The sequence below is a fragment of the Oncorhynchus keta genome, unplaced genomic scaffold (genome assembly GCF_023373465.1).
Source record: "Oncorhynchus keta strain PuntledgeMale-10-30-2019 unplaced genomic scaffold, Oket_V2 Un_contig_3750_pilon_pilon, whole genome shotgun sequence".
Classification (NCBI taxonomy): domain Eukaryota; kingdom Metazoa; phylum Chordata; class Actinopteri; order Salmoniformes; family Salmonidae; genus Oncorhynchus; species Oncorhynchus keta.
Genome location: NW_026287411.1, coordinates 111785 through 125000, shown reverse-complemented (window position 1 = coordinate 125000; position 13216 = coordinate 111785). Strand labels below are relative to the sequence as shown.

The 13216-nt window shown below is 48.7% G+C and overlaps 1 protein-coding gene across 1 annotated transcript in view; it reads left to right on the top strand.

The window, feature by feature from the left end:
• Window positions 1–13216, top strand: part of LOC127924161 (germ cell-specific gene 1-like protein) — a 53386-nt gene that overhangs the window by 367 nt on the left and 39803 nt on the right. The window contains exons 1-2 of the mRNA XM_052508626.1: window positions 1–245; window positions 3265–3269. The exon at window positions 1–245 is cut by the window's left edge and continues 367 nt beyond it. Coding sequence (XP_052364586.1) covers window positions 1–245; window positions 3265–3269 — 250 coding nt within the window. The remainder of the gene's footprint in view (window positions 246–3264; window positions 3270–13216) is intronic.

Here is a 13216-nt window from a genome sequence, read left to right as displayed (position 1 = left end):
CAACCTGGTCGCGCTTTTTTTTTCCACCACCGCGTTCATTACGACGTACTGGTGCGAGGGCACTCAGCGCGTCCCCAAGCCCAACTGCAGCAAGCAACGGCGGCACAACTGCATCGACAACGGCACGAACGAGACAGACAAGAGCAAGGTCCACTACAGCTGGGAGACCGGAGACGATCGCTTTCTGTTCCGCCGTTTCCACACCGGCATCTGGTACTCCTGCGAGGAAAACATTCACGGTCCAGGTGAGACGATAACGTTTCTGTTAGTTAGACGCGCTCATAATGAGTCATTAGAACTATTTAAATCCGGTTGAATGTTGACTAATGTTCTCGGGAAATCGGATAAATGGGTTGAAATCTCAACTAAAATCTTAAGTTTATTTGTCATATGCAACAGGATCCACTGGGATGTAAACGGTAGTATGTAATGCTTACATGCGAGCTCTTCTCTAAACTGTGCACGTTGCAGGAATAATATCAAAACGTTTCAATAAGTAGGTTAATTAAAGAATAATAATAGCATGTTGGTATGATAAGAAGTAATATAATAATAATATATGCCATTTAGCAGACGCTTTTATCCAAAGCGACTTACAGTCATGTGTGCATACATTCTACGTATGGGTGGTCCCGGGAATCGAACCCACTACCCTGGCGTTACAAGCGCCATGCTCTACCAACTGAGCTACAGAAGGACCACTCTTAACAAAGTGCGCTGACAGTGAAACGGAACATCTGCTGTATATTGTCTTCTATAGGCTCAATTCAGAATATTGCGACCAGAACAATCAGACAGTTATTAGTTATTAATATCGGACTTTATTGAATTAACAGTGATACTTAGGCGGAACCTCCTCACATTGGTTGATCTACGACGTGTATGAATGCTGCACACACACTCCCTCGTCAATATCTCCCGCGGTACGTAAACTTACATGAGCTAATCGTTCACTTCAACAACAGGTTTTACTCTCAGACTCAGAAATCGATTTAAATCAACGTGTATTGGTCCATACACAGATGAGCAGACGTTATCACAGGTGCAGAGGAATGCTTGCGTTTCTAGCTCCAACGGTGCAGTAATACCAAGCTATTACAGAACAACAGGCACATAATGCACAATGTAAAACGAAAGAAATGTCGAAAATGGCAGACTGAGCAATGACAGGGTCTTGAATATATATTTCATTTCTTTGTTTTATTACTTTTTTTTTATTATGTCGTTTTGTATTGCTAGGTATTATTACTGCACTGTTGAGGCTAGAAACACACTGCAGATCAAACACCGTTTCTATTCATACACTGTCCATACTGTCGATACACACCCTTATATATAAACGGTGTCTAAGACTAGAACACAGTTCATATGAAGTAGGTATAGCCGTATGTAAACATTACTAAAGTGACCTGTGTTCAATGACTCTATATACACAGGGCAAAGCAGTTTCTAATGTGCAGGGTAGAGTAACGGGAGGAAACCGGCTAGAAACAGTGACTACGGTTCAGGGCAGGGTACTCGGAGGAAACCGGCGAGCGGTGAATGTTTAACAGTCTGATGGTATAGAAGCTGTTTTCAGTCTCAGCTTTGACATTGCTCATCCACATATTTATATATTTTTATTCCATTCCTTTACTTAGATTAGCGTGTATTAGGTATTTGTTGTGAAATTGTTAGATATTACTTGTTAGATATCGCTACGCATGTGTATGTGACCAATAAAATGTAATTTGATTTACTACTACTAGATGGTAGCGGGTTGAACAGGCTGTGGCTCGGTTGGCTGAGGTCCTTGATGATCTTCTTGGCCTCCCTGTGACACAAGGTGGAGTAGGTGTTCTGTCAGTGTTTCCCCAATGATGTGTTGGGCTGACCGCACTGAGGTTGCGGACAATGCTATTGCCGTACTAGGTGATGACACAGCCTGACAGAATTACATTTACATTTAAGTCATTTAGCAGACGCTCTTATCCAGAGCGACTTACAAATTGGTGCATTCACCTTATGACATCCAGTGGAACAGCCACTTTACAATAGTGCATCTAAATATTTTAAGGGGGGTGAGAGGGGATTACTTTATCCTATCCTAGGTATTCCTTAAAGAGGTGGGGTTTCAGGTGTCTCTGGAAGGTGGTGATTGACTCCGCTGTCCTGGCGTCGTGAGGGAGTTTGTTCCACCATTGGGGGGCCAGAGCAGCGAACAGTTTTGACTGGGCTGAGCGGGAACTGTACTTCCTCAGTGGTAGGGAGGCGAGCAGGCCAGAGGTGGATGAACGCAGTGCCCTTGTTTGGGTGTAGGGCCTGATCAGAGCCTGGAGGTACTGAGGTGCTGTTCCCCTCACAGCTCTGTAGGCAAGCACCATGGTCTTGTAGCGGATGCGAGCTTCAACTGGAAGCCAGTGGAGAGAGCGGAGGAGCGGGGTGACGTGAGAGAACTTGGGAAGGTTGAACACCAGACGGGCTGCGGCGTTCTGGATGAGTTGTAGGGGTTTAATGGCACAGGCAGGGAGCCCAGCCATCCCCGGGAGGAAGAGCAGCTCCGTCTTGCCGAGGTTCAGCTTGAGGTGGTGATCCGTCATCCACACTGATATGTCTGCCAGACATGCAGAGATGCGATTCGCCACATGGTCATCAGAAGGGGGAAAGGAGAAGATTAATTGTGTGGCGTCTGCATAGCAATGATAGGAGAGACCATGTGAGGTTATGACAGAGCCAAGTGACTTGGTGTATAGCGAGAATAGGAGAGGGCCTAGAACAGAGCCCTGGGGGACACCAGTGGTGAGAGCGCGTGGTGAGGAGACAGATTTTTGCCACGCCACCTGGTAGGAGCGACCTGTCAGGTAGGACGCAATCCAGCGTGGGCCGCGCCGGAGATGCCCAACTCGGAGAGGGTGGAGAGGAGGATCTGATGGTTCACAGTATCGAAGGCAGCCGATAGGTCTAGAAGGATGAGAGCAGAGGAGAGAGAGTTAGCTTTAGCAGTGCGGAGCGCCTCCGTGATACAGAGAAGAGCAGTCTCAGTTGAATGACTAGTCTTGAAACCTGACTGATTTGGATCAAGAAGGTCATTCTGAGAGAGATAGCGGGAGAGCTGGCCAAGGACGGCACGTTCAAGAGTTTTGGAGAGAAAGAAAGAAGGCATACTGGTCTGTAGTTGTTGACATCGGAGGGATCGAGTGTAGGTTTTTTTCAGAAGGGTGCAACTCTGCTCTCTTGAAGACGGAAGGGACGTAGCCAGCGGTCAGGGATGAGTTGATGAGCGAGGTGAGGTAAGGGAGAAGGTCTCCGGAAATGGTCTGGAGAAGAGAGGAGGGGATAGGGTCAAGCGGGCAGGTTGTTGGGCGGCCGGCCGTCACAAGACGCGAGATTTCATCTTCATCAGAATGCTCTCAATGCTGCATATATATACATTTGTGAGGGTCTTAGGGCCCAAAACTAATTTCTTCAGCCTTCTGAGGTTGAAGAAGCGCTGTTGAGCCTACTATCTGTGTGAAGGGACCATTTCGGTTGACAGGGATGTGCTGAGTAATATGACGTTTTTCACCCTCTCCACTGCAGCCCCGTCAATGTGAATGGGGGAGTGCTCTCTCTGCTGTCTCCTGAAGTTCACGATCAGCCCCTTCGTTTTGTTGATGTTGAGGTAGAGGTTATTTTGTTGTCACCACTCTGCCAGGGCTGTCACCTCCTGCCCTTAGGTTGTGACATCGTTATTGGTAATCAGGTCTACCACTATTGTGTCGTCAACAAACTTGATGATTGAGTTGGCCATGAAGTCATGGGTGAACAGGGAGTACAGGAGGGGGCTGAGCACGCACCCCTGTGGGACACCCATTTTGAGGATCAGTGTAGTGGAGGTGTTGTTTCCTACCTTCACCACCGGGGTCGGGCCGTCAGGAAGTCAGGACCCAGTTGCACAGGGAGGGGTTTAGACCCAGAACCCTGAGCTTAGTGATGAGCTTGGAGAGCCACTATGGTGTTGGAAGACTGAGCTATAGTTGATGAACAGTTTTCTTACCTAGGTATTTCTCTTGTCCAGGTGGGATATTGTCAGTGTGCAATGCAACGTCGTCCATGGATCTGTTGGGGCGTTATTGCGAATTGCAGTGGGTCTAGGATGTCAGGGTAAGGTGGAGGTGATATGATCCATAACTAGTCTCTGAAAGTACTTCATGATGACAGAAGGGCGATAGTCATTTAGTTCAGTTACCTTCGCTCTCTTGAGGAAAGAAACAATGGAATTCCGCATCGCGCTAAATGACTTAAATGACTTTCCCTTTATAATCTGTGATTGTCTGGGATCCCTGCCACATACGTATTGTGTCTGAGCCGTTGAGTTGCGACTCCACTTTGTCCCTGGACTGTCATTTTGCCTCTTCTATTGTCTTACGGAGGTCATTCCACACACAGCTGTCCTATGTTATCTGCCAGGCAAGCAGGCAGGGTGTGTTTTTATTTAATTTACCGTTATTTAACCAGGCAAGTCAGTTAAGAACAAATTCTTATTTTCAATGACGGCCTGGGAACAGTCTGTTCAGGGGCAGAACGACAGATTTGTACCTTGTCAGTTCGGGGATTTGAACTTGCAACCTTTCGGTTACTAGTCCAACGCTCTAACCACTAGACTACCCTGTGTATGTATGCGTGTACTCGTCCACGTTCCTAGTCACCTTGCCGTGGTTAAATGTGGTGGTTCGCGCTTTCAGTTTTTGCACAAATGCTGCCTAATCTAATCGCGACAGTGCGAACAACATCCTCTATACATTTCCTGATGAATTCAGTCATCGAGTCAGTGTATACGTCGATACTATTTTCAGAGGCGACCCCGGAACATTTCCCAGCCTCTGATGGGCAAAACAATCTTGAAGCATAGATTCCGATTGGTCAGATCAACGTTGAACAGTCCTTACCATGGTAACTTCCTGTTTGAGTTTCTGCTTATATGAGGGAAGCAGCAGAATGGAGGTATGATCTGATTTGCCATAGAGAGGGTGGGGGAGGGTCTTGTAGCCAACCCCAGAATGGAGGTATGATCTGATTTGCCATAGAGAGGGTTGGGGAGGGTCTTGTAGCCAACCCCAGAATGGAGGTATGATCTGATTTGCCAAAGGGAGGGCAGGGGAGGGCCTTGTAGCCATCCCAGAATGGAGGTATGATCTGATTTGCCAAAGGGAGGGCAGGGGGAGGGCCTTGTAGCCATCCCAGAACGGAGGTATGATCTGATTTGCCAAAGGGAGGGCAGGGGGAGGGTCTTGTAGCCATCCTAACACCTAACCACTCTGCTAACCTAACCCAAGCCTTAACCCTGACCCTGAACCCAAGGACCTAACCACTCTGAACCTAACTGATTTGACCAAACCACTCTGAACCTTATGCCTAACCCCCAACCCTAACCACTCTGCTAACCTAACCCAAGCCTTAACACTGACCCTAACCACTCTGCTAACCTAACCCAAGCCTTAACCCTGACCATAACCACTCTGCTAACCTAACCCAAGCCTTAACCCTGACCATAACCACTCTGCTAACCTGGAAGCCTTAACCCTGACCATAACCACTCTGCTAACCTAACTCAAGCCTTAACCCTGACCATAACCACTCTGCTAACCCTTAACCCTGACCCTAACCACTCTGCTAACCTAACCCAAGCCTTAACCCTGACCATAACCACTCTGCTAACCCTAACCAAGCCTTAACCCTGACCATAACCACTCTGCTAACCTAACCCAAGCCTTAACCCTGACCATAACCACTCTGCTAACCTAACCCAAGCCTTAACCCTGACCAACCACTCTGCTAACCTAACCCAAGCCTTAACCCTGACCATAACCACTCTGCTAACCTAACTCTTAACCTAACCCAAGCCTTAACCCTGACCATAACCACTCTGCTAACCTAACCCAAGCCTTAACCCCCTAACCACTCTGCCTTAACCCTGACCATAACCACTCTGCTAACCTTAAACCCAAGCCTTAACCCTGACCATAACCACTCTGCTAACCTAACCCAAGCCTTAACCCTGACCATAACCACTCTGCTAACCTAACCCAAGCCTTAACCCTGACCATAACCACTCTGCTAACCTAACCCAAGCCTTAACCCTGACCATAACCACTCTGCTAACCTAACCCAAGCCTTAACCCTGACCATAACCACTCTGCTAACCTAACCCAAGCCTTAACCCTGACCATAACCACTCTGCTAACCTAACCCAAGCCTTAACCCTGACCATAACCACTCTGCTAACCTTATGCCTTAACCCTGAACCTAACCACTTAACTGCCATAACCACTCTGCTAACCTAACCCAAGCCTTAACCCTGACCATAACCACTCTGCTAACCTAACCCAAGCCTTAACCCTGACCATAACCACTGACCTAACCCAAGCCTTAACCCTGACCCTAACCACTCTGCTAACCTAACCCAAGCCTTAACCCTGACCATAACCACTCTGCTAACCTAACCCAAGCCTTAACCCTGACCCTATAACCAACCCAAGCCTTAACCTGACCTAACCCTCTGCTAACCTAACCCAAGCCTTAACCCTGACCTAACCACTAACCCTGACCATAACCACTCTGCTAACCTAACCCAAGCCTTAACCCTGACCATAACCACTCTGCTAACCTTACCCAAGCCTTAACCCTGACCATAACCACTCTGCTAACCTAACCCAAGCCTTAACCCTGACCATAACCACTCTGCTAACCTAACCCAAGCCTTAACCCTGACCCTAACCACTCTGCTAACCTAACCCAAGCCTTAACCCTGACCATAACCACTCTGCTAACCTAACCCAAGCCTTAACCCTGACCATAACCACTCTGCTAACCTAACCCAAGCCTTAACCCTGACCCTAACCACTCTGCTAACCTAACCCAAGCCTTAACCCTGACCATAACCACTCTGCTAACCTAACCCAAGCCTTAACCCTGACCATAACCACTCTGCTAACCTAACCCAAGCCTTAACCCTGACCCTAACCACTCTGCTAACCTAACCCAAGCCTTAACCCTGACCCTAACCACTCTGCTAACCTAACCTAACCCTGACCTCTGCTAACCATGACCATAACCACTCTGCTAACCTAACCCAACCACTGCCCTAACCCAAACCTAACCCAAGCCTTAACCCTGACCATAACCACTCTGCTAACCTAACCCAAGCCTTAACCCAACCACTCTGCTAACCTAACCCAAGCCTTAACCCTGACCATAACCACTCTGCTAACCTAACCCAAGCCTTAACCCTGACCATAACCACTCTGCTAACCTAACCCAAGCCTTAACCCTGACCATAACCACTCTGCTAACCTAACCCAAGCCTTAACCCTGACCATAACCACTCTGCTAACCCCCAAGCCTTAACCCTGACCAAACCACTCTGCTAACCTAACCCAAGCCTTAACCCTGACCATAACCACTCTGCTAACCTAACCCAAGCCTAACCCTGACCAAACCACTTAACCTAACTGACCATAACCACTCTGCTAACCTAACCCAAGCCAACCCTGACCATAACCACTTGCTAACCCTAACCCAAGCCTTAACCCTGACCATAACCACTCTGCTAACCTAACCCAAGCCTTAACCCTGACCATAACCACTCTGCTAACCTAACCCAAGCCTTAACCCTGACCATAACCACTCTGCTAACCTAACCCTAACCCTGACCAGCCCACTCTTAACCCTGACCATAACCACTCTGCTAACCTAACCCAAGCCTTAACCCTGACCCAACCACTCTGCCCTAAGCCTTAACCCTGACCATAACCACTCTGCTAACCTAACCCAAGCCTTAACCCTGACTATAACCACTCTGCTAAACCTAACCCAAGCCCATAACCCCTGACCATAACCACCATCTGCTAACCTAACCCAAGCCTTAACCCTGACCATAACCACTCTGCTAACCTTAACCTGACCATAACCACTCCCTGCCTTATGCTTAACCCCGACCCTAACCACTCTGCTAACCTAACCCAAGCCTTAACCCTGACCCTAACCACTCTGCTAACCTAACCCAAGCCTTAACCCTGACCATAACCACTCTGCTAACCTTATGCTTAACCCAAGCCTTAACCCTGACCCAAGCCTAACCACTCCACTCTGCTAACCTAACCCAAGCCTTAACCCTGACCATAACCACTCTGCTAACTTAACCCTGACCATAACCACTCTGCTAACCTAACCCAAGCCTTAACCCTGACCCTAACCACTCTGCTAACCTAACCCAAGCCTTAACCCTGACCATAACCACTCTGCTAACCTAACCCAAGCCTTAACCCTGACCCTAACCACTCTGCTAACCTAACCCAAGCCTTAACCCTGACCCTAACCACTCTGCTAACCTAACCCAAGCCTTAACCCTGACCATAACCACTCTGCTAACCTAACCCAAGCCTTAACCCTGACCATAACCACTCTGCTAACCTAACCCAAGCCTTAACCCTGACCATAACCACTCTGCTAACCGAACCCAAGCCTTAACCCTGACCATAACCACTCTGCTAACCTAACCCAAGACTTAACCCTGACCATAACCACTCTGCTAACCTAACCCAAGCCTTAACCCTGACCCTAACCACTCTGACCTTAACCCTGACCATAACCACTCTGCTAACCTAACCCAAGCCTTAACCCTGACCACTCTGCTAACCTAACCCAAGCCTTAACCCTGACCCTAACCACTCTGCTAACCTAACCCAAGCCTTAACCCTGACCCTAACCACTCTGCTAACCTAACCCAAGCCTTAACCCTGACCATAACCACTCTGCTAACCTAACCCAAGCCTTAACCCTGACCCTAACCACTCTGCTAACCTAACCCAAGCCTTAACCCTGGCCATAACCACTTGCTAACCTGCCTAACCCTGACCCTAACCACTCTGCAAACCTAACCCAAGCCTTAACCCTGACCATAACCACTCTGCTAACCTAACCCAAGCCTTAACCCTGACCATAACCACTCTGCTAACCTAACCCAAGCCTTAACCCTGACCATAACCACTGAACCCTAACCAACCCCTGACCATAACCACTCTGCTAACCTAACCCAAGCCTTAACCCTGACCATAACCACTTGCTAACCAACCCAAGCCTTAACCCTGACCATAACCACTCTGCTAACCTAACCTAAGCCTTAACCTGACCATAACCACTCTGCTAACCTAACCCAAGCCTTAACCCTGACCATAACCACTCTGCTAACCTTATGCCTAACCCCGACCCTAACCACTCTGCTAACCTAACCCAAGCCTTAACCCTGACCCTAACCACTCTGCTAACCTAACCCAAGCCTTAACCCTGACCATAACCACTCTGCTAACCTATGCTTAACCCAAGCCTGCTAACCTAACCCAAGCCTTAACCCTGACCATAACCACTCTGCTAACCTAACCCAAGCCTTAACCCTGACCATAACCACTCTGCTAACCTAACCCAAGCCTTAACCCTGACCATAACCACTCTGCTAACCTAACCCAAGCCTTAACCCTGACCCTAACCACTCTGCTAACCTAACCCAAGCCTTAACCATGACCATAACCACTCTGCTAACCTAACCCAAGCCTTAACCCTGACCCTAACCACTCTGCTAACCTAACCCAAGCCTTAACCCTGACCATAACCACTCTGCTAACCTAACCCAAGCCTTAACCCTGACCCTAACCACTCTGCTAACCTAACCCAAGCCTTAACCCTGACCATAACCACTCTGCTAACCTTATGCCTAACCCTGACCATAACCACTCTGCTAACCTAACCCAAGCCTTAACCCTGACCATAACCACTCTGCCCTAACCCAAGCCTTAACCCTGACCATAACCACTCTGCTAACCTAACCCAAGCCTTAACCCTGACCATAACCACTCTGCTAACCTAACCCAAGCCTTAACCCTGACCATAACCACTCTGCTAACCTAACCCAAGCCTTAACCCTGACCATAACCACTCTGCTAACCTAACCCAAGCCTTAACCCTGACCATAACCACTCTGCTAACCTAACCCAAGCCTTAACCCTGACCATAACCACTCTGCTAACCTAACCCAAGCCTTAACCCTGACCATAACCACTCTGCTAACCTAACCCAAGCCTTAACCCTGACCATAACCACTCTGCTAACCTAACCCAAGCCTTAACCCTGACCATAACCACTCTGCTAACCTAACCCAAGCCTTAACCCTGACCATAACCACTCTGCTAACCTAACCCAAGCCGTAACCCTGACCATAACCACTCTGCTAACCCCTTAACCCTGACCCTAACCACTCTGCTAACCTAACCCAAGCCTTAACCCTGACCCTAATCACTCTGCTAACCTTATGCCTTAACCCTGACCATAACCACTCTGCTAACCTTATGCCTAACCCCGACCCTAACCACTCTGCTAACCTAACCCAAGCCTTAACCCTGACCATAACCACTCTGCTAACCTAACCCAAGCCTTAACCCTGACCACCAAGCTCTGCTAACCTAACCCAAGCCTTAACCCTGACCCTAACCACTCTGCTAACCTAACCCAAGCCTTAACCATGACCATAACCACTCTGCTAACCTAACCCAAGCCTTAACCCTGACCCTAACCACTCTGCTAACCTAACCCAAGCCTTAACCCTGACCCTAACCACTCTGCTAACCTAACCCAAGCCTTAACCCTGACCCTAACCACTCTGCTAACCTAACCCAAGCCTTAACCCTGACCATAACCACTCTGCTAACCTAACCCAAGCCTTAACCCTGACCCTAACCACTCTGCTAACCTAACCCAAGCCTTAACCCTGACCATAACCACTCTGCTAACCTTATGCCTAACCCTGACCCTAACCACTCTGCAAACCTAACCCAAGCCTTAACCCTGACCATAACCACTCTGCTAACCTAACCCAAGCCTTAACCCTGACTATAACCACTCTGCTAACCTAACCCAAGCCTTAACCCTGACCATAACCACTCTGCTAACCTAACCCAAGCCTTAACCCTGACCATAACCACTCTGCTAACCGAACCCAAGCCTTAACCCTGACCATAACCACTCTGCTAACCTAACCCAAGCCTTAACCCTGACCATAACCACTCTGCTAACCTAACCCAAGCCTTAACCCTGACCCTAACCACTCTGCTAACCTAACCCAAGCCTTAACCCTGACCATAACCACTCTGCTAACCTAACCCATAACCCTGACCCTAACCACTCTGCTAACCTAACCCAAGCCTTAACCCTGACCCTAACCACTCTGCTAACCTAACCCAAGCCTTAACCCTGACCATAACCACTCTGCTAACCTAACCCAAGCCTTAACCCTGACCCTAACCACTCTGCTAACCTAACCCAAGCCTTAACCCTGGCCATAACCACTCTGCTAACCTTATGCCTAACCCTGACCCTAACCACTCTGCAAACCTAACCCAAGCCTTAACCCTGACCATAACCACTCTGCTAACCTAACCCAAGCCTTAACCCTGACCATAACCACTCTGCTAACCTAACCCAAGCCTTAACCCTGACCATAACCACTCTGCTAACCTAACCCAAGCCTTAACCCTGACCATAACCACTCTGCTAACCTAACCCAAGCCTTAACCCTGACCATAACCACTCTGCTAACCAACCCAAGCCTTAACCCTGACCATAACCACTCTGCTAACCTAACCCAAGCCTTAACCCTGACCATAACCACTCTGCTAACCTAACCCAAGCCTTAACCCTGACCATAACCACTCTGCTAACCTTATGCCTAACCCCGACCCTAACCACTCTGCTAACCTAACCCAAGCCTTAACCCTGACCCTAACCACTCTGCTAACCTAACCCAAGCCTTAACCCTGACCATAACCACTCTGCTAACCTTATGCTTAACCCCGACCCTAACCACTCTGCTAACCTAACCCAAGCCTTAACCCTGACCATAACCACTCTGCTAACCTAACCCAAGCCTTAACCCTGACCACTCTGCTAACCTAACCCAAGCCTTAACCCTGACCCTAACCACTCTGCTAACCTAACCCAAGCCTTAACCCTGACCCTAACCACTCTGCTAACCTAACCCAAGCCTTAACCCTGACCATAACCACTCTGCTAACCTAACCCAAGCCTTAACCCTGACCCTAACCACTCTGCTAACCTAACCCAAGCCTTAACCCTGGCCATAACCACTCTGCTAACCTTATGCCTAACCTGACCCTAACCACTCTGCAAACCTAACCCAAGCCTTAACCCTGACCATAACCACTCTGCTAACCTAACCCAAGCCTTAACCCTGACCATAACCACTCTGCTAACCTAACCCAAGCCTTAACCCTGACCATAACCACTCTGCTAACCTAACCCAAGCCTTAACCCTGACCATAACCACTCTGCTAACCTAACCCAAGCCTTAACCCTGACCATAACCACTCTGCTAACCTAACCCAAGCCTTAACCCTGACCATAACCACTCTGCTAACCTAACCCAAGCCTTAACCCTGACCATAACCACTCTGCTAACCTAACCCAAGCCTTAACCCTGACCATAACCACTCTGCTAACCTAACCCAAGCCTTAACCCTGACCATAACCACTCTGCTAACCTAACCCAAGCCTTAACCCTGACCATAACCACTCTGCTAACCTAACCCAAGCCTTAACCCTGACCATAACCACTCTGCTAACCTAACCCAAGCCTTAACCCTGACCATAACCACTCTGCTAACCTAACCCAAGCCTTAACCCTGACCATAACCACTCTGCTAACCTAACCCAAGCCGTAACCCTGACCATAACCACTCTGCTAACCTAACCCAAGCCTTAACCCTGACCCTAACCACTCTGCTAACCTAACCCAAGCCTTAACCCTGACCCTAACCACTCTGCTAACCTTATGCCTTAACCCTGACCATAACCACTCTGCTAACCTTATGCCTAACCCCGACCCTAACCACTCTGCTAACCTAACCCAAGCCTTAACCCTGACCATAACCACTCTGCTAACCTAACCCAAGCCTTAACCCTGACCACTCTGCTAACCTAACCCAAGCCTTAACCCTGACCCTAACCACTCTGCTAACCTAACCCAAGCCTTAACCATGACCATAACCACTCTGCTAACCTAACCCAAGCCTTAACCCTGACCCTAACCACTCTGCTAACCTAACCCAAGCCTTAACCCTGACCCTAACCACTCTGCTAACCTAACCCAAGCCTTAACCCTGACCCTAACCACTCTGCTAACCTAACCCAA